This window comes from Misgurnus anguillicaudatus, chromosome 22 (assembly GCF_027580225.2).
Source record: "Misgurnus anguillicaudatus chromosome 22, ASM2758022v2, whole genome shotgun sequence".
Taxonomy (NCBI): Eukaryota; Metazoa; Chordata; class Actinopteri; order Cypriniformes; family Cobitidae; genus Misgurnus; species Misgurnus anguillicaudatus.
In genome coordinates, this window is record NC_073358.2 from 25,336,544 (window position 1) to 25,359,513 (window position 22,970).

General features: G+C 38.2%; 1 protein-coding gene across 1 annotated transcript; it reads left to right on the forward strand.

Annotated features, from left to right (window-relative positions):
- Nucleotides 1-232: 232 nt before the first annotated feature.
- snx18a (sorting nexin 18a) lies at nt 233-18,701 on the forward strand. The gene is made up of 2 exons (XM_055199923.2): nt 233-2,035; nt 17,423-18,701. The coding sequence occupies exons 1-2, from the start codon at nt 577-579 to the stop codon at nt 17,674-17,676; spliced, it is 1,713 nt and encodes a 570-aa protein (XP_055055898.2). The 5' UTR covers nt 233-576; the 3' UTR covers nt 17,677-18,701.
- The last annotated feature ends 4,269 nt before the right edge of the window (nt 18,702-22,970 follow it).

Genomic DNA, 22,970 nt, shown 5'->3' on the forward strand with positions numbered 1-22,970 from the left:
GACACATCGTATTGTTTATGTGATATTGTTAAAATCGCTCATCTGATTTTATCACACGAATAAATAAATAAATTAGAAAGACCACATTAAAACATGAAGTTACTTTTGATAAGAGACAGTTTCCACGTCATCAGCCTGTTAGATTTGATTGGTGCTGCCTGGTTAGTGCATTGTAGCTCCGCCTCCGACCTGACGCGCTGTTTGTGCTCGAGCTGTTTGCTGTGTGCGCGTGCTCGCGTTGTTCAGTGTACACTGCGGTCGGCGCGTGACGGGCACACAGAAACGGGGCTCAGTGAGGTAAACTGTCCAGATGGAGAAATGACTTTTGCTCAGTGTGAATTTTGATATTTAACTCTAATTCTTTATTAGAGCATCACATACTTTAGTATAGAGAGCAATTTGGATATTGAGGATTTTTACCCTGTCTTGCGCAAACGCGTGAGTTGTTGTCATTAACGCAGCTCAGTCAGTCAGTGAGTGAGTGAGTTGGGTTCGAGTTAGCTTGCTGATACGCTACACGGCTTCATACGGTTTTAAACGAGCAACTTCATCGCAGCTTGGATATATTTGTGTGTCATGGCTCTGCGGGCGAGAGCTCTTTACGACTTTAATTCAGAAAACACAGGGGAGATAACATTAAAGGAAAATGAGATTGTCAATATATACAGCGAGCAGGACATTGAGGGTTGGCTGGAGGGGATGAACAGCAGAGGGGAGAGAGGACTCTTCCCTGCATCATACGTGGAGATCTTGAGGAATGACAACGTATTGTCTTTGAACAACAACAGCTCTCGATATGCCAATGTTCCGACCGGTGGATTTGATTCCTCCTATAATGTTCAAAACATAGAGATCAGCAACCCACCGCCATCCACCTTTGCATCCTGCCCACCACTACCTCAACATCATATAGGTACCCCAGCAAGTGATGATGATTGGGACGACGAGTGGGACGATCACTCATCTGTGACCGATGAGCCACGCGGTGGTGGTGGAGCTTACCACAATTATGAAGGAAACGGACCTCATACCTACAGTATCTCCACATCCTCGATGCCCAGAGGTGGACAGCACGCCAAGAGTTCAGCCACAGTCAGCAAAAATCTGAACCGGTTCTCGACTTTTGTGAAGTCGGGAGGTGAGGCTTTTGTATTGGGGGAAGCATCTGGTTTTGTGAAGGATGGAGATAAAATTTGTGTTGTGATGGGGCAGTACGGCCCGGAATGGCAAGAAAACCCTTACCCTTTTAGTTGCACTATCGATGACCCAACTAAACAGACCAAATTCAAAGGCATGAAAAGTTACATCTCCTATAAACTCTCGCCGACTCACACTCAGAACCAGGTTAATAGAAGATATAAGCATTTTGATTGGCTGTATGCCCGATTGGTGGAGAAATTCCCTGTCATCTCTGTGCCGCACATCCCAGAAAAACAAGCAACGGGTCGGTTCGAAGAAGACTTTATCTCCAAGAGGAAAAGAGGGTTGATATGGTGGATGAACCATATGACCAGCCACCCGGTGCTCGCCAGGTGTGATGTTTTTCAGCACTTCCTTACCTGCCCCAGCACGGATGAAAAGATTTGGAAGCAAGGAAAGCGGAAAGCTGAGAAGGATGAGATGGTTGGTGCCAATTTTTTCCTCACCATCAGCACCCCGCCAGCCCCATTGGATTTGCAGGAGGTCGAAAGCAAAACTGATGGATTCAAGGCCTTTACCAAAAAAATGGACGATAGCGTGATACAAGTAAATGCCACGCTTAGTGAGTTTGCGAGGAAACAGATAGCCGGCTTCAAGAAAGAATACCAGAAAGTGGGACAGTCGTTTAAATATCTAAGTCAAGCATTTGAGATGGACCAACAGCCGTACTCGGTTGCTTTAAACCAAGCAATTGCATACACGGGGGAGGCCTATGAAGCTATTGGAGACTACTTTGTGGAGCAACCTAAACAAGATCTGGACCCTGTGATGGATTTGTTAGCACTGTACCAAGGACACCTTGCAAACTACCCAGACATCATCCATGTACAAAAAGGTAATTATTTACTCAGTTGTTTGTATTGTCAACGTCATCTCTCAGCTGGAAGTGCATTGCGTTAGCTGCACAAAGGTCATAGGTTTGATTCGCAGGGAGGGAACACATGCCGATAAATAGATGGTGATTCAGGTTGAATGGGATCTCAGTGTCAAAAAGCATCCCATTCTACCTGAATTCACCATATGTGTTTGAATTAAAACATCTGCTGAATGTATGAAACAGGTGCTTTTTTATTTTACCGAATCTGTAACACAGGATGCTTGCTTGCATGAAAACTGGTAACTTTAAGCATCTCATCTTCACCAAAGTGAGGAATGTGCTTCACTTGAGTGATATGTAGCAGCTGATGAGCTCACTGGTTCTGCTGGTTTCATCTGACTGCTGAGTCACATGGGGTGAGCTGTTGCTGACGTCCTTGTGTGTTTTTCCAAGTGGTTGGTCAACAAACCACAATGATGATGAAGACTGAAACTATTGACTTAGTGCACTGTTCAGGGTACATTGCCAGGAAGGTTTCAGCACACCTACATTCATTTAGTCAATAGCATTGATTTAAAGATGGTTATTTTTATCACATACCTTAATTACATTTTTAACACATACAGGGTGGTAGTGTCATTAATTATATATATACATCATGAAGAAAAGCTTATTTATAATTTATTTCATGCTCTTGATAAGTATCCAGAATGCAAAGAAGGCCATCAGAGCATGCTTGAAATGAAGTCAATCATACTCGACACTTGAATATGTATGGTGGTTACACGGCTCACATTAACAGGAAGCTGTTTTAAGATTTTTAGTGATAATGATCCACTAAGTGATTTTTCATTGCTCATCAATGTTCAAGATTAAAGCTCATCGAAGATCATGCAGAAATCATTTTTAAAACTTCCTTTTTTTGGAAAGAAGGATGTGTTTATAATTTTTAAGATTAATTTTAAATAGCTGGTAATATAGGTCTTTGTCACTTGACATAAATTGTTAAAGGAAAACACCACTGTTTTTCAACATCTTATTATGTTTTTACTAGGGATGCACCGTTAGGATTTTTTTGGGCCGATACCGATTTAAACAGACAACTTTTGGCCGATACTGATATCAAACACTTGTGTACAATACTATACAGTTGGTCTATTAGCTAGTTTATTTTTACTGAACATGGATTGGATCTAATAAACATTCAACTGACCATATAAATATTGCTACTTCAAAAAAAGTTGGACTTCTTTTCCCCCACTAAAGTGCAGTTTATTTTTTTATTGTCTAAGACATTTGAGGCAGCTCAACAATTCTGTCGGTGCTTAAGTATAGTGCACACCAGAACATTAAATCATTTTAATTGAACAACAGACATGCAACTCATTGCCTTTATGCGGTTAATTAATAAACAATCGGTATCGGCCTTTCTCGTGCCATTGCCGATATGCCGATGGTTTCAAATTCATCAAAAATCGGCCGATAAATATTTATGCCGATACATCGGTGCATCACTAGTTTTTACCTCAACTTAGATGAATAATACATGCGTCTCTTTTTTTAATGTGTGCACTTAATCTTTTCACAGCGCGTCGTGAATGTGTTAGCATTTTAGCCTAGCCCCATTCATTCCTTAGGATCCAAACAGGGATGAATTTAGAAGTCACCAAACATTTCCATGTTTTTCCTATTAAAAGACTGTTACATTACACAAGTAAGTATGGTGGCACAAAATAAAACGTGGCGATTTTTTAAGCAGATAAAAAATGTGAACTATAATGTATGGTGGAAAAGCACTTAGTTTGCAACACTTCGACCTCGGCGTGCAGTAACATCATCACTCCTGACTACTCCTCCTCTCGCTCAAACTTCAAAAGTCAGGAGTGATGATGTTACTGCGCGCCGAGGTCGAAGTGCTGCAAACTAAGTGCTCTTCCGCCATAAAATATAGTTCTCATTTTTTATAAAATCGCCACGTTTTATTTTGTGCCACCATACTTACTCGTGTAACTACTGATGTAATAGTCTATAAATGGTTTTGACTGCCAGACAGGACTGATGTTGCAGTTTTTCGCTTTTAGTTATCATAAGAACTATTTGTGCTTAACTTCCTCATTTTTACCCTGCTAAAAGTTCACATTTTCTTTAAGTCTACTATGCTCTTGTTTGAGGTCTTTGTGATGCATACTTTAAGGTTGCTGCCTTTATGAGGTTTCAATGATTTTGTCTCGACATACAGGCAACACCTTATTTTACAAGCTGTTTCAGTCTGCACTGATGTGGCTGTGCATAACCACAACATGAACAAATATAGCACTTTGTCTATGCTTAATAAGGTTGTGAATCTAGGCAAAATATAAATGTGAAAAAAGTGATTGTACAAAAGATTGAACAAGAGACCTAGTTTAAGCTGGATTCATGGGTTTTAAATTTGTAAAAAGTAGTGTAGTGAAGTAGAACCTGGTGCAAAATAGACCACCGTCACAGTGTCACTCTATTGTGGTTGCACAATGCTTTGGAAAAGCAAAAATGCTGTGTCGTACATACAGCAGGTCGGCCTGAACTGACACTGTTCTAACCAGTCCAACTTTTCGCGGTCTGAGCATCTGACACTGAGGTCACCTGCATCTCACTGAAGCTCAAAATGTGATACCCGGGTTGCCCTTATAGTATTTTCACCATAAACTGTAAGATTAGGAATGAAGTAACATCCTTGAGATGTCTAAACACTGCTACGTGGTGTTTTAACGTGGCTGCATCGTTGCTTTATTGGCACCCACAATTTCACAGAAATGAAGAAATGTTGTTGCTAAACAAAGGAAACCAAACCACAGAGAATCTGTCATACAGACCATGAGCTGTGAGTCATAAACGCTGCTTTTTTCTTACACCTGAGTGCAGAAAATAGTTATCATTTTCAAAGTGAAAACCTTTTTCTCATCTTCCCCAAATACACTAATTCATCTGTCTTATTTAAGTTAGATTCTGATTATATAACCTTATTTATGTTACTGATTTGTAATATTCTTGTTTGCCCTCCTAATAAATTCATACTGCAGTGCAAAGCACCTAAAAAATACAGTGTGTCCAACTAGACCTCAATACAGGTTCATTCTGCATTTACTTTACAGCGTAATTTATTTGCTATAGTTTGTCCCTCTTAATGTTCTTCATTTTTTGTAAGATGATTGAATTTCAAGGCCATTACAATGTCCTGAAGTAAGAAAAAAGAAAGGTCTCCCGTCAAATAAAATGCACATGAGCAGCACATCATGTATTGATTTGTGTCACTATTGAAAGTCCATTAGAAGTGGAAGTTAAGATAGAGAGCCATTATTGAACACTATTGATGGCGTTAATGTGGGCTTTTTTCTTTTAGTTCTCTGATATTCAGTGGAACATGTTATATGTGGGCTTTTTTTGACTATGAGTGGAAATTGTGACTCAGATCTGGTCAGTAAAATGGGGGAAGTTAGCATTATGCATAGACCCTTAACCACCTGGAGAATCATTGGTTAAAGCCTATTTCAGTGCGACACATTTGAACACAGTGTTCAGTGTTGTAGCATCATATCTTTGTATAGTAGATTGAAGTTGTTTAGACTCAAATAAATAAATAAACTGTATGAAGACTTTATGTAAAATGTTTAAGGAATTAGTAGCTGACCCCACTAACAGAATAAATGGTCAAAAAATGATCCAAGTTGTCACTGATGCAGTACCCTTTTAAAAGGTCCTATATGTATTTCAAGTAGGTATATGGTGCCAAAAATGTACCTATGAGGTACTAATGTGAAGTTTTTAGTTACAAATGTGTACTTTTTGAAAGGGCTGCCCTTGTGCCAGCAGCCATATCACCCTGTAGCCCAGTGTTCTTCACTCCCAATCCTGGAGAGCCGGTGTCCTGCAGAGTTTAGCTCCAACCTTAATCAAACACATCTACCTGTGATCTTCTAGTGATCATGAAGACATTGATTAGCTTGCTCAGGTGTGTTTGATTAAGGTTGGAGCTAAACTCTGCAGGACACCGGCTCTCCAGGGCTGGAAGTGAAGAACACTGCTGTAGCCCAAGACAGCTTGCCCACTGAAGCGAAGCAGGGCTGAGCCTGGTCAGTACTTGGATGGGAGACCACCTGGGAAAACCAGGTTGCTGCTGGTAGTGGTGTTAGTGAGACCAGCAGGGGGTGCTCAACCTGTGGTCTGTGTGTGTCCTAACACACCAGTATAGTTATGGGGACACTATACTGTCAAAAAAAGCATCGTCCTTCGGATGAGACATCAAACCGAGGTCCTGACTCTCTGTGGTCTTTAAAAATGTGTGCCCTGGCATCCTGGCAAAATTTGCCCATTGGCCTACTAATCATCCCTCATACTAATTGGCTATCTCACTCTATCTCCTCTCCACTAATAAGCTGGTGTGTGGTGGGTGTTCTGGCGCAATATGACTGCCGTCGCATCATCCAGGTGGTGGTGGTTGAGGAGATTCCCCCGTTCATATGTAAAGCGCTTTGAGTACTGAGAAAAGCGCTATATAAATGTAAGGAATTATTATTATTAAGGACCATTTTAACCTTACTATTTTACATTTTGACTACCATTTAACTTATCAGATTAAGTAGAAGAGCAATTTCAACTTCTTTTTGGGAGCTGTAAAGTAGAAAAACAAGCTGATATTGCTTAACCTAATATAGTCAAAATCTGAAGTAGTTTGTAAAAATTACTTACACAGCCAAATTGAATAAAACTATAAGAGAGCTTCAATTTTTGTATGATGCACTTGACCGTGGCTTCTTTCACACAGTAATTTCTGTAAATGATCATAAATCTACCAATATGACTATCATTTAATACAAAATATGCTATTTACACACTCCTTATACATTGTCAAGTCTTTTTACCAGTAAGGTAAATACATTAGTAACAAAATACCGGTAAACTCTGTCAGAAAGACGTTTTCTCTACAGAAGCTGCAGCGTGGTGAGGTCGGTGTTGTGTTGTAAACAATGGCGGGTTATGACTTTATATCAGCGGTGCATATTTTTGTTGATTTTACTTTTGTGGCAGATGCAGTTGCTCTGTAGTATTGACCAAACAATGTTGTATTAGATAACTTCAAACTGAGCTGTATGGAAAAGAGTTGCTATCCGCGTCTTAAACATTAGATTGTATGTCTAAACCATAGACTGTAAAAAAAATTATGTCACCCATAGAGACAGAGTGCAGTGCGTCATAACCTGAAAACCACGCCCACCGGGGGGAAAACAATCCATTCGTCTCCATTGACTTTGTATTGCGAGAGGCCCCCTCCTTGTCATTTCTGGCTTATAACAAAAACAGAATAATGCCTAAAAGCTGCTGTGTGACAGGGATGTACAGCTAACAAGCCAAAAAACCCAGAAATATGTTCTTATAAGCTGTCGACCCCAAAAAAGAGCGTTTAAAGACACAAAAGTGGAAACTGGCAACTTTTTATAGTACTACTATTAATAGAACTGCGCCCACTAGAGGGAAACGTAGTCGGCGATCCACTTTTTTTGTCCTTAAAGGCTGACTTTTACGGCTCGACAGCTTATAAAAACGTATTGTCCACAGCAGCCTTTAGGCATTATTTTGTTTTTGTTATAAGCCAGAAATGACAAGGAGGGGGCCTCTAGCAATACAAAGTCAATGGAGACGGTTGGATTGAATCCCCCCCCCAGTCTAAACACAAGGCTTCATACAGTAGAAGAGATTTTGACATTTTAGCACTTTACATGTGTTTGACATCAAACAGCATGTGGAGAGAAACTTCCTTAAACAGCGCTGGAGGTAAAAGCATTATCTGTTTTTATGATTGGCCTGAAGCTCTCAGTAAATTCTGACGTCATCCGTGCTCATTATGGTAATCCTATTTTCTACTCACACATAGCATTGTACCAGTATATTACTGGTAAATTGGCAGGACCAATTTTCCAATGTTTTTAAAAAAAAATGTTCACACATGATGTCTTTACTGCAATTTACCAGTAAAGATTGTATGTGTGATAGCAGGTAATCATTTACATACTTTCCAGAAAATGGAAGACTGAACTATAGGGCAAAGCGTCACGCCTGTTTTTAGAGAAGTGAATTTTTAATGCGACTTCCGAAAATATTTGTCATTTGAATTGTTATCAAATGTCAATCTAAAAATGGAGGAAATTATGTAAACCACTGTTAAATAAATCAACATTCACATGTTTATTAGTCATCACACTTTCTGCATACTTTGCTTTAAACAAGTTTTGATATGACATCAGAAGACTGGGAATATAATCACATTGACATTCATATTATTTTCATGTGATACTCAATCATCAATTGTTGAGTTTCAATAAAAACTTTTTTACACCTCAGCCATAAGCCATGAAAGTATAGTTTGTACTTTTATTTTATTTTTTAATTGTTTTTAACTGTTGTTTATCAAGACTGTGTTTAGTCATACACTGTAAAATGTGAACCGTTGGGTCAACTTAAAAAAATACTTAACACCTAAAAGTTGTTTTAACTTAAATATTTTCTCCTAAAGTGAATTTTAAAATTAAAGGATTTGAAATTGAAGTTTTTTTTAAGTTGATCCAACTCTTTACTTTACAGTGTAGGATCTATCTACCATGTTGCCAAGATGCTGGTTCTTCTATAGGCCTACTGATAAATGAAATGATGTTGTCTCATTTGAGCAAATGTGTTGTAATTCACAGCTTATTACTTCTTTAATATCCAACTTAATTCCCATGAATGTAATGATGCGCCTCTGAAACTAATTAGATTTTTTTATAACCTGCTTCTGATTTGCCTTCTTATTTGTTTGAAAATAGTCAAAGTGCTTTTTTGTCAGACATCTGGGTTTTTATTAGGTCGATGTCACCCAACAGCAGGTGTGTGTGTGCATGCAAAAATGAAAAGAGGGAGTCAATGTAAGTCTCTATTCTCAGTTGTAGGCAGACGGCAGAACTGTGTTGTGTAATTGCGCATTACGTAATAAAGAGTTCCGCAGCCGCACGCATTATTGCTGCTTAGTGGACCGTTCCTCTCTGACCGTTTTCATTAGTTTTGGACGACAGACCTTTCTCAAGCCTAAATGGTTTTATGATGTTTTATTAGCTGTTCTTTCTTCTGTAATGTCATATAAGGCTTGGCAATAACATTTAATTGTTTTTCATATTTTAGTGTTTCACGAAATAAAGTATCATGGGTTTACTATATAAATCAGTAAACTTTTTTTGTTAAAAGGACACTCTGCTTTTAAAAAAAAATATACTAATTTTCCAGCTCCCCTAGAGTTAAACATTTGATTCTTACCGTTTCAGCTGATCTTCCATTCAGCCGATCTTCGGGTCTGACACAATGTGCCACACAAGCCCTGAAAAGTGAAGCTAAAACGTCTCGATCGCCCCCAGTGACTGGTCCCAGTATAGGTCATAAACCCGCCTCCCCATGTTATTTAATGGGACTTGACCTTTTTTCCAAAGCTGGTTTCTGTCATACTGTAGTTTTTATCACGCTGATGTAAATTCATAGCCTGGCTCCGCCCTCCTACGTGCTTCCGCTTAATTTTCATTTTGCTTCAGTACTACGTCTGGGACTGCTGTGTAGAGTGTCGTTTTCTCCTGCAAAAATCTGCAGGTCCAATCAGCGAACAGATGGGGGTGGCTAAGAACGATGACGTTGAGGTCGTGCGTCAGTTTGAGTTGTAATTCAGTAATGGCATCGGAGAAAGACGTGAGACTTGACCCTCCTTAACGGAAGTAATGCTTTGCAATGGAGCGTGGCCAGACTCTGTACAAATGAAATGAATGTATGACAGTTTGGTTGGACCGGGCGAGTAAATTCAAGTGTTTGTTTTTAAAATAAGTTTGTTTTTAGTTAGTTATTTAATACTATAAAAACGGCGGTGTCATGTCATGATCGACAGCTGTGATATGCACATTCTGCGAGGGCAGGGCTACTGCGCAGACTCAAGATGTCAGTGCCGTATTGGGACACCAACAGCTTCACTTTTAGACAAACGTCTATCTTTTTTTACAGTCTATGGTCTGACACTACCACTTTTAGCATAGCTTAGCACAATCCATTGAATCTGATTAGACCATTAGCATTGCACTAAATATGGCAGATATGGCTAGGAACTATACTCTCATTCTGGCGTAATAATCAAGGACTTTGCTGCCATAACATGGCTGCAGGAGGTGCAATGATATTACGCAGTGTCCAAAAAAGATACTATAGCACGGCTATCTGCGTAATATCACTACGCCTCCTGCAGCCATGTTACTTTATTAAGTCCTTGATTATTACGCCAGAATGAGAATATAGTTCCTAGCCATATCTGCCTAGAAAATCGCAACTTTTAATTTTCCGTCTGTCTTTAATACCCAATGTAACTACAGAAGAGTCAAGTTTTAAATAGGAAAAGAAAATTTCAGCGCAATGCTAATGGTCTAATCAGATTCAATGGATTATGCTAAGCTATGCTTAAAGTGGTACCGCCAGACCCGGAGATCAGCTAAATAGATTCCAAAACAGTAAAAATCAAATGTTTAACTCTAAGGGGGCTGAAAAATTAGCATATTTTCAAAAAAATGGAGTGTCCCTAACCTTTGCAGTTTATTTAAAATAGACGTGTCTCCTATATTTAGTATCTGCTATTATTATGCATGCCCCTTCAGTAATCTTAAAGAGGTTTGATAAGTTAAAGCCACTCTAGATATCCAGCTATATTGACATTATCCTCAAATTCCTAACATTGTTTGAGAGTTTCCATTAAACCACTGCAACTGTTGTGTCTGATGTGTCTTTCATCTCTTTGACCCTTCACATTGGCGTTCTTAATCATACTCTGATTCACCTAGGTCTGTTTTACTTTGAGTCAGAGTTCATGTAAGTTTGCATGCTTGACTCAGCTAGTGAGATCTGGGTTACTCTCGAGCAAAGGCTTCTCTTGCCGACAGGCAGAATGTGCAGAGATTTGGGGGATGGGACGTTTGGGAATGTCATGTTTTTCCTCACCGAACAGGGAAGTCAGCCATTGGCAAAACTCATAAACACAAGCATTTTTAGAGAGTAGATTAAATCTATTAGATTCACATGCCATTAGATTAACACTAATAGACTTTCAATTATAGCCCCTGTAAAGATATTCATGCTGCATTTGACACAACTTGGGTGGTTTGGAGAACCGAGCAGGTCGAGAACCATTTTGTTCTGGACGTTTTTATGAACACATATGACATTATATTTACAAATTATTAAACCGTAGCGTGTTCGTGACATTTGAATTTCTTGTCTTATCTTAAAACCTAAAGTAAACAGTTTTTCTTTGCAGAAGATCTGCATTCATTAAAAATGAGCAAATAAAATATTTAAAATCAATATTTAATGTTCCTTACTTTACTTTAAGGTAAATAGCCTTGTAATAAGGAGGATAATGTACAGGCAGAAATAAGCCCCGACTGTGTGATAAGGACCCAACTAAAATTACTTTTCAGTAATGCGTTTCACACTGCACTGCACTGTGAGTGTTTAATGGTATAGTTTGTTGTTTGCTTAAGGCATCTGAATGACCCGGAAGTTGGTGTCAGATTTAACAAGTGGATATCTGACATGAGTAAACCAGGAAAACGAATTGCCTGTCTGAGAATGACATTTGATCAAGCACGTCTTCCATCAACATTTCACTAATATATTATAGCTGCTAGCTATTTCTGACAGCATTTGTAATCTTTACAGTTAAGAAAAACTCTTCTCTGTCATAATGAGCTCCTTTCCTCTGGCAGTGAAAGAACCTGTTTAGTGACTTGGAATTAAATGAAATTGCTGAATGTGACACATAACAAGAGGTCATTCTGGTTTCCTCTCATTGTATGAATTAGGTTGACTGGAAAAGCTAGATGTGTGAGATTGCTGACATTAGCCTCTTTCACACAGTAATTACCATGAATTTACCAAAATTAATTTATCAGCTAAAGGAAAAATGTGCTGTTTACACATGCACACAGTGACCTTCTGTCTTTTTACCAGTAAGACATCATTCACACATCAGTATCAAAATACCGGTAAACTCTGTGAGAAAGTGGAAGTTACTTGTGGCCATGGCGAGCTAAGTGTTGTATTTGGAAACAATCCAACGGTCTGTATTTTGTTGTTTTCACGTCTGTGGCAAACACTGACGGTCGCAAAGTTCCTCGTGACCAAACAACATTGCATTTGGCGACGTCAAACCGAAACTTTGTCTTAAACAACAGTAACGTTACTGTTTGCACATTAGGCTTCACAAAGGGGGTGCTAAGGACGTCGGCAATTTGGCAAATAGATCAAGAACCTTAATAGAAGAACTTTGGTGAAGAAATGTGCACGTTAAGATCAGGTGTGCTCCACTTTTAAGCAGCTTGTGGAAAACGTCCGTAAACAGTGCGGGGGTAAACGCAATCATCTGTCAAAACGTTATGATTGGCCTGAAGCTGTCAGCACAGTCTGACGTCGTCCGTTCTAAATCTTACAACCTCTCTTACTGGTAAATTGGCAGCACTGATTTACCAGAAAGGTTCTGTTCACACATGACCTGTTAACTGCAGTTTAATAGTAAACTACCAGTAAAGACTGTATGTGTGAAAGGGAATATTGACTGCAAAGTTGCATTATGGTCATAACAGAGCCTTATGTGAGTAGATTGCAAACTAGAGATGCGCGGATGGGCTATTATTTCATCCGCAACCGCATACCACCAAACTCATCATCCGTCCGCCATTCATCCGCACCAATGTTTCTGACCAATTTTCAAAACCGCACCCGCCCGCCATCCGCTGACTGGGCGATGCAAGACGCTGCTGATGACAGCCGCGAGACTAGAGCTCTAGAATATCAGCAGTGAACTCAGTCTCCGATCGGCGCACATGGGACAAAAATAAATAAATAAATAGCCTAAATTAAACGCACAAATTACATAGTCTGCACTGGTGTCATCCTGATTTACCACTTTGTAAAACTTATTCCAGGCGACCCTTTTCTGACCTTCTATTTCCTTTGATTTTAATTCTCATTTTTTGAGTTTGCCACGTACCTCCTTCGCCGGCGTTGATAAGAGCTGTGTCAAAATGCGTCCTCATTTCTCCGCTCTGTTAATGATAGAACGAAAGGATCCTTAACAGCCGAGGCTATCCCAAACAATTAAAACCTTTATTAAATAAAAGTGTATTAGAAAACTTTTTATTGTCACTGTTTTAGTATTATAAGTTATGTTTTGTGTTAATATTATTCGGTTTATGTTGCGTATATTTCTAGGTTGATTATTTGATATACTGTTGAATAGTTTAATCTACATCAATGTGTCATATTTTCTAAAATAAATTTATATTTTTCTAATTACATATTTATTTTAATAAGTCAGAAATGTCTCCGCTGTTTATTGCAGACAGGCGCGGTGGGTGCTACTGGGGGCGCGTGCAACAGGTGACGCAAATTATGGGTCCTCAGAAGGCTAGACCGTCTCATTTCAGTTCTCTTCGCGAACTTCTGAGCCTGCCACCTTGAAAGACAGAGTGCTCACCTTTTAAGGTCGCATGCTTAGAAGGACACAGCTAATAACAAGCAGTCGATCCGCCACCCGCCCGAATTTAATTAAAATATTATTTTTCGTCACGTCATCCGCCCGATCCGCGGTTGTGACCGCCAGCCGCGCATCTCTATTGCATACAAAGTCAATGCAAAGATGCAAAGACGCGAATTAGCGACGGGGATGCGATTGACACAATTGGGTGGTGCGACCACAGCAAACACACGCTAATAATCTCAAACGCATCTTCCGCGCAAGTTGAAAAAAATGTGCTTGGGCCGGACCCAACGTTAAAACCAGGGAGTAATATTGAGCAAGGAACGCGATGCAAAGTCACGCTTTGTGTTTGTTGTTGTGTACACACCAGAAGTGAATTATTAATTAACTATTTGCATGAGTTGATTACAAAAATGCGTGAGTAAATATGTGTGGGGCAATCGGAATGACGCAAATTGGGTGGCATATGAACATGCGCTATTCCCCAAGTGTCTGAAAATCTGAGAGCTTAATGTTCTTATTTTTATGAAAACCTCCGACTCATCTGGACAGGGCGGGTCATTTGATGCGTCTCAATTCATCCAGCTGTGGGTCAAACAGAAATTGCGTGTTGCGTTAATCGCGCGTTAATAAAATTAGTGCCGTTAAAATGAATTTGACAGCATTAGTACGAACCATTATGGGGCATCCACACCAAACTTAAAGCATTGCATTCCTCGCTCTAGATCAGTGATTCCCAACCGGGGGTACGCGTACCCCAGGGGGTACGTGAAGAGTTTCCAGGGGGTACGCGAAAAGATTAGCATTTTGCTCTGATCTCATTTACTTTTAATAAAAATGTCTTTCGTTTGTCCAGTCATTGACCTACGATTGGTTTTTGTGAGGAAAGCATTGTAAAAAGGACAACTTTGTAATTTTAATCTTATCATTAATATAATTAGCCGTCAAGAGTAAATGCGCTGCATGATCCAAAACGCAATAGCGATGTCCAACTCAAGAACGATCTGACTATTTTTAATGAACCTGAATAGTTTCTAAAGACAAAGTTTATTAACTATAATTAATGTTTAAATAATGTCATAATATTCATTCCCGCTGCCGTTGCACTTTCAAATTATGCAAAAAAAACTTTTGCATTGTTTTTGGCTAACATATTTTGTCGAGTATGATGTCTTTTGTATTTATAGAGAATGCCTTAACACATTTTGTTTCTCTTTATATTTGAACATAATAATTTAACTTATTTGCACACTTTAATTATCAGTAACTTAAATTGAGATTTTAGTAAATTTACAGCATTTACTAAAAAGGACGTGAGAGCTCAATTCCAATAAGCGCCGGAGTTGAAAATTTGCGTGTGATTTACTACAAAGGCGCAAATAAAATACACAGGCACAATAATGACATAAGCACATTTCTCTTATGACCACTGCAATCTACTAAGAGCAGCGCAAATTAGTACAGGGTCGCAAATAAGAGACCTCGGCAGGACATCGCAATGAAAATGCGGACTGCGGAGTGTGAAATTCCAGCTAAGTAAAAGTACACTATGAACCGGAGGACGAAAGATGAAGGGTAAAATAAGTTTTGAAATACCTGATTTTACTTCTCCTCGTGACTTCTCCTCCTCTTTTCTCCAGCAAATTAAACATAGCATGGCTTGGCAAACTATATATTTTTTTAAAGTATGTTCCTCTGGCAAAATGTAATACTCTCCTCGCATTAATGTTAATGTAGGAAAACTTCCACAAATGCATATGTAATAAGGTCGCAAAAATAACACATTTTCAGAGCTAAATATCTATTGCGTGTCTTTAGTAAGTTCAGTCGTTATTTAACGCCAAAATGATGGTTTGCGCAAGCTGTTAGTAAATCTGGCCCTTAAAGGGGTCATATGATGAATTTTTTTAATTTGTAAAATAAGTCTTTGGCGTTCCCAGAGTCCATATGTGAAGTTTTATCTCAAAACACCCTACAGATAATTAATAATAGCATGTCAAAATTGCCATTTTGTGAGCCTGAGCAAACACTGATCGCAATGGTAGTGGTTTGTTGAAATAAACATGCTTCATCGGTCAGTGCTTTTAACTTTAATGTTTAAAATTAATTAATTAATTAAAATGACTAATTATTTGTCTTTAAAACACAACTTTGGTTTAGTTTCGATAAAGGGGTACTTGAGCCTTACTGATAGGGCTGTGGGGGTACTTAGGGCTAAAAAGGTTGGGAACCACTGCTCTAGATTACTCACACACTCTAAAAAATTTGCTGTAATTTTGCAGCTGGTTGCCAGTAACTTACTGTAGAAGATAAAGTCAAAAAATGTTTCATGTTCATTTAACTGTGAACAAAATGTTGCCAGTAAATAACATAAATGTAAAATCTACAGTAAGTTACTGGCAGCTAGTTGCCAGTAATACCCATTAATACTGTAATTTCTACAGACGTTTTTTACAGTGCACGATTTAAATTTGTGTCATGCAAATTTTTCGCTTGAGTTGAATATTTTCAACTTGCACAAAGACTTGTTTGAGGCGAATAGCGCGTTTTTGTGACCCCCCTGCGTGAGTTTGCGTCTATGCGTCTATTGCATCTTTTCATTGTTTTTGCATGTAATCTACTCGCGCAAGTTATATTTTTGATGTTTGCTCCCCCTACATAAACCTTAAATGGTATAAGTCTATGTTAAATGTATTTTGTGCATTTAATATGTGCCATGGATATGTATGAGTGACGAAAAGCTTTTTTATGGAAATGTGAAAAAGAATTTCCCTAAGGGGACAATAAATATATACTACATACATACAAGTTGTTGAATTCGCGTTTGGTGCGTATGCTCCACAAGGAGAATTTCAAAATATGACTCATTGAAATACTTTATTCTGATTGGTCCGTATTGGCATACCGCAGTAAAATATATTTGCATATCGATCACTTCAATCTGTGCACCCGATATCCTGTAGGTGGGCTATTTTCACGTCTCAAATGACCTTATTTCACATAATAAAATAACCTCAACATGGTATTATTTTGTATATACAGTGTTATAGTTTTTTTATTAGTATTTCTTTATTTATTTGCATGTAACCAGAAACCCAAAGTGAACCTGTCATAATTCTAAAATAATGTGCCCTTCTCAAGATCTCATCAGTGTTTAATATAGTGCTTAACTTTAATCCTTAGGTGGTAATGTATAAATTTTTTCCTTTCTTGAGTATTTTTAGAAAGCCCTTACTATGAGTTTTCCTTCTGGTGTTACGTAGCTTTATTTCTGCCTAGTAAGTCATTTCCACTTAGACATCATCTCCATCACAGACAGACGTTTCGTATGAAACATGTGATTTTACTGTGTTTGATGTAACTTCCATGTTCTCTGGGGTTGCAAGACGATCTTTCTTAACAATGGCAGGGCTGAATGCAGCTGCTGCGTATCTCATTACACACTGTGTACTTTCTCTTGTAGACATAACACAGGATTTATTTCTAAACACCACATACATTTAGTAGCAGATGTTGGTTTGGTTTTTGTGTTTGGTCAAAGCTTTTTTTAGTCTGGCCAAGAAATAAATAAACAGTATAAAGGACATCTCAATAAATGTTTCATATTTTTATGTTAGTTGCTTTTGAGTTGAAATGTTTGTCATTGTTTGCCATTTACTGAAACATCTTTTATTTTGACTGGAGAACATTACAAACATAAAAAATTATAAATATATAATAACAGTAGGAATTCCTGTAAAATACAAAATAAGACCAGAGTCCTAGCATGCGTGATACAATCTATAAAATGACTTAAAAACTTGAAACTTTAGTCTCATCTTTAGTTTTTTTCTCCACAGGTGCTCTCACAAAGGTCAAAGACAGTCAGAAGCACATAGAGGAAGGGAAGATGGAGAGTCAGCAGGCCGATGGGATCAGAGAGCGCTGCAACATCATCTCTTTCGCAACGCTGGCTGAGATTCAGCACTTCCACCAGATTCGAGTGCGGGACTTTAAAGGTCAGATGCAGCATTACCTGCAACAGCAGATCGGTTTCTTCCAGAAGATCACGGGCAAGCTAGAGGAAGCACTGCAGAAATACGACAATGCCTAAATGGATTTTACAGATAGCGGAGAGCCAGGCGAACGTCAGCCAGTCAGTCCCGCTTCAGCAATATGACCAATCACGAGCCAAACAGGAACGTTTCCTGGAGACTCACAATGAATGTCAGTTATAAAGAACTATTTGATGCTTGGAAAAGTATATATAATGAGACAAGGATAATATTCCTCTTTTTAAAGGTGTTTTTGATGGTTTACTGGTTTGGACTGTATTATCCTCTGTCAAACTAATATGAGGATCAAACCAACGTGCAGGAATGCAGGTGGACCGAACATGAAAGCATTATGTATCGGTCCTGCTACTATTGTAATGAAGTGTTACATAATCTTCACATGGTTGAATGATGCATTAATATGACCTAAGGAGCTTGCGTGAGTCCTCACTGCCACACACTTGAGCCCCTTTTAGCCGTTCTTAGACTACGTTTACAGACCTTAAAGAGCCGGTGACATCACTGTTGTGCCTTTCAATCCGTCTTGTTGTTTTATATATATATATTATTTTTATTTTAAAATTATTTGACAAGGTTTTTATCTTAAAAAACGTCATTACTGCTTTAAACGGCAGGGTGCAATTGTAGCTGGCTCGTAGCTTTAAGTGTGGTTACAATGCCCTAATTTGTTATTCTGACTGATTTTTTTGGGTCCAATACAGAACACAAAGTGCATCGTGGAAAAACTGCAATTCTCTCCAGATAACCTGTCATTACTCACAGACTATTAAAAATGCTCGTGTTACATAACAGGAAGGAACTTGATTAAGTTCAGATGGAGAACGTGAACAGAAAGCAAAGCACACTCAGGATTTCAGGACATTTCATACAAGTTTATTTTGGACACTTTAACCAGCTTTTTTATATTTTTTCTTAAAACGAACAGTTTAAAAGAGAATCAGAAATTGAGTTAATTTATATTAAAAGATTTGTATTTCTCATTGTCGAAGGCAAAGCGTGCCTAGCTGTGCTGAAATGTTACAGAAATGTGCTAAAATAAATAGTTCACAGAACTTTGAATATATTTTTGGGTTCTTTGTTTTCTTTACTTGTGTTTTGGGGTAGACCAAACCAAATCGGAAGCCCCGTTAACATTCATAGTAGGAAAAAGATGACTTTATTTGCTAGATTATTAGATTTGCTTTATTTTCACACTGTACACACATATTATTGACCTATTAATATTAATGACATCAAAATGATCGATGAGTCGTTACCACAAAAAAATTAACATCTTTCCCAGACAGGGATTAGCTTAAGCCAGGTCTATGCCTTAGTTTAATTAGGAAATATAACTAGTTTTAACAAACATGCCTTACTAAAAACATTACCTGTGTGCATTTTGAGGCAAATCAAAGGGCACTGATGTATTTTAAGATATGTCAGTGTAAGTTGTTTTCAGTTTGAACAGCTCTTATATTTAATTTAGTCTAGGACTAGTCTAATCTCTGTCCGGGAAACCACCCCCTTATGTTTACCTTGTGTTCCCAAAAATAAAATCTTTTAAAGGAACAGTATGTAAGAAATGTATATCAATTAATCATAAAATCGCCTTGATATGTCACTAGACATTAAGAAATAATTTTCATTTCACATACTTATATCACTGACAACAGTGGTCTGGCCAGGATATTGTCATTTAAAAAGTGGAGTTGCAGCCCTCAACTGATGTTTATGTTGTCATTTTGTGTATAGGCCACCAGTTGTTTGACTGCAGTACCAGTTTTAGCCACAAGTTTTATTGTTGCAATACCCGTTTTGGCCACAATCCTACATACTGTTCCTTTAAATATGGTGTGACGTCGAATTTCAAATTTTCAAGCAGTATGACCTGCAGTGATGTTATCAATCCAAAACATTTTGGAAAAAAATAATCCAATCGTTTCAGAGGTTTTATTACAGGTCTTTTATTATTCATTTGTCAAAAAGCATGTTTAAAAGCAAAATGGTGATTTGACTTAAAGGTGCAGTGTGTAAATTTTAGTGGCATCCAGTGGTGAGGTTACGAATTGCAACCAATGGCTCAGCCCACTACTCACCCCTCACTTTTGAAACACACAGAGAAGCTATGGTAGCCGCCATCAGACAAACATGCCATAGTCGTAGACAACTTAGTCCGTTAAGGGCTTCTGTAGGAACATGGCGGCACAAAATGGCAACTTCGATGTAAGGGGATCCTCAGTGTATAGATAAAAACGTCTCATTCTAAGGTAATAAACACATAACGCTTCATTATGAAAGGTCATTATACACCCCTGATAATATAGTTTTGTATATTATTTTGCATTTCTGTCAAGAGATCCTTTTAAAAATTACAAACTGCACCTTTAAATGGTAACTTTTATAAACTCCTGAAAATAATACATACATAGAAATCTTATTATAGACACAGTTACTTAAAGGGCACCTATATTTCATTGCTAAAAACAATGTTATTTTGTGTATATGGTATAATGTAATGTGTTTGCATGGTTTATGGTTCAAAAAACACATTATTTTCCACATACCGTACATTTTTATAGCTCCAGATTTCCCTCTTTTCCTAAAATGCACGGATTTTGTACAAAACTCATCAGTTTGAAAAGCTGTGTCTCTAATCTGGCCAGCTAATCTGTACGTTGTGATTGGCCTGAATACCTCTGACGTCAGCCGGAAATGTGATGCTCCTTACCATGTTTGAAAGATTCGCTCACAATGCAATGCTGACAGAAGGTAACTCAGGCTGTGAGTCCGAAGCGGGAGGAATTATGATAATGTCTGTCTTGTCTACATCATCAATCCCAGGAAGTAAACTGTTAATCCTAAAATCCATGTGTTTGTTGTAGTCCAAGAAAATACATGTACTTATTAGTTAACATGTACTAATAGACACCTACATACCAAAGGAAATGTAAAATCGTGAATCGGACAATAGGTGCCCTTTAAAATAAATGCTTACGTAATATGTTGTGAATGCCAGCAGCCCGTAACAATATGTTTGGTCATTCCTGTCAAAATCACCAGTAAACAGTTTTCTTGATAAGGGTAATGGGAGGAGTGAATGCACTGTGAATGGCAACAAATGTGTTTTTTGAAGACCCGGTCGTGGGAACGCAGACTGTTTGCCAGACCTGCCCCCTCTTTTAGTCGGCTGGCACAGTCGCTTCTCTCAGTACAGCCTGTAAACACAGAAGCACATTCTGCTTTCAACAGGATGGGTATCTGGGAGGAGTGCCAAGCAGTCTTCCTATTGCCAGACATGGGCAATCCTATCTTCAGGTCATCATTTAGAGTATGTTTCTTTCTAGGATATTTAGTTTTCGAGTGAAATTAATTATATTCAAATGAAGATATTTGAAGTCAGTAGATTTTTTGTCTCTCTTCCCAGGACTGCTTAGTTAACATTTTTATCACAATAGATAACAACTGGTACTGCAAGGGTTTTCGAGTTTCCATGCGTTTCGAGTCCATACTCATAAAAAAAGGTTTGGATGAAAGTTTCTGACAAAGGCCTAAACACAGCAATGTGATGCATGCATGCAGGGAGATGATAATGGTAGAAACAGTGGTTAACATAACCAAGTAAGGTCATTTCTTTGATTTTCTTCTTGTTGCGACATCTGCTTTCATTAGTGTTATTTTCTAACAAGCTGTGTGTAAGTACACACTGGTATCAAATAATGTCTACAGTACAGTATGTCTGTTTTCAGGCTGTATCACCCAGCATCATTTATTGGAAGCCCATCTGTTATGAAATAAGTCAACATTTATTTACTTAGCAGGCACTTTTATCCAAAGAACATTTAACATATAATAATAATAAAAATAACTTTATTTTATATAGCGCCTTTAAAATCAGCTTCTCAAAGTGCTGTATATAAGAACATCAGATTATCACCACAGAATAAAAAAGAGTTTCAATAAAAAAGAATAAAGAGTACAAAATAAAAATACAAACTACAAGCAATTGCGAACTGGGGTGTAGGATGTCAATAGTTCAGCCAAATATTGAGGTGCCAAATGATTTAATGCTTTATAAGTTAGTAATAAAACTTTAAAACCAATATGAAACTTGACTGGCAGTCAGTGCAGTGATTTAAGAATAGGTGTAATATGCTCTCTGGCACTGGTTCTGGTCAAGATGCTTGCTGCAGAATATTGTACCAACTGGAATTTGCTGAGTATTGGATTCCACTGTTAAAGCTCTCAATGCCACTAAGACTTCTCCTGTCACAATATGCACATATTTAATAGTTGACTGAAATATTTCTTGAACATGTTTCAGAAGGTTTTTAGAAAGTTAAATAAGGCGTACCGCAGGGATCAGTTTTAAGCCCTATCCTGTTCTCGTTATATATGTTACCTCTAGGACAGTGTTTCGAGGACCCCACCCAGACAGACATCTATAAAATTCTGAGAGGGGGTCCTCAAGGACCAGGATTGGGAAACACTGCTCTAGGAGACATTGTCAGGAAACATAACATAAGTTTTCACCGCTATGTAGATGATACCTAGCTTTACATCTCCTCACACTAGGGAAAACCACCATTTTTCTAAGCTAACCGACTGTATTAGCGATATTAGTGACTGGATGGCAAATAACTTCCTTATGCTAAACTCCAATAAGACAGAGATTTTTATTATTGAACTGAATCGCTTCAAACCAAATATGTCAGATTACAAGTTGCCCATAGATGGCTGCACAGTGGTGCCTTCTTCCACATCAAACCTAGGTGTGATGTTCGACAGCAATCTATCTTTTGATAGTCATAACTCCAACGTCTGCCGCATAGCATTCTTCCATGAAATATCTCAGAAATACACCACATGCTGTCTGCATCAGATGCAGAGAAGCTTATTCATGCTTTTATGACCTCTAGAATAGACTATTGTAACATGTTACTCGGTAGATGTCACGCAAATCAGGTAAATAAGCTTCAGTTGGTTCAAAATGCTACTGCAAGAGTGTTTACTCAATCTAAGAAGTATGACCACATAAGCCCAATTTTGGCATCTTTGCTCTGGTTACCAGTTAAACAAAGCATACATTTTAAAATATTGCTAATCACCTATAAAGCCTTAAATGGCCTAGCACCTTCAAATCTTAGAGAACTACTATCAGAATACAATCCATCACGTACACAGCAGTCACAAAAATCTGGTCACTTAATTATACTTAGAGTATCAAAAGTGTCTAAAGGTGGTAGTAGATCCTTTTCCTACTTAGCCCATAAGCTCTGAAATGATTTAAATGATCAATTTAAGTCTAAACTAAAGACATTTCTCTTTAACAAAGCATTCGCATCATTTGTCT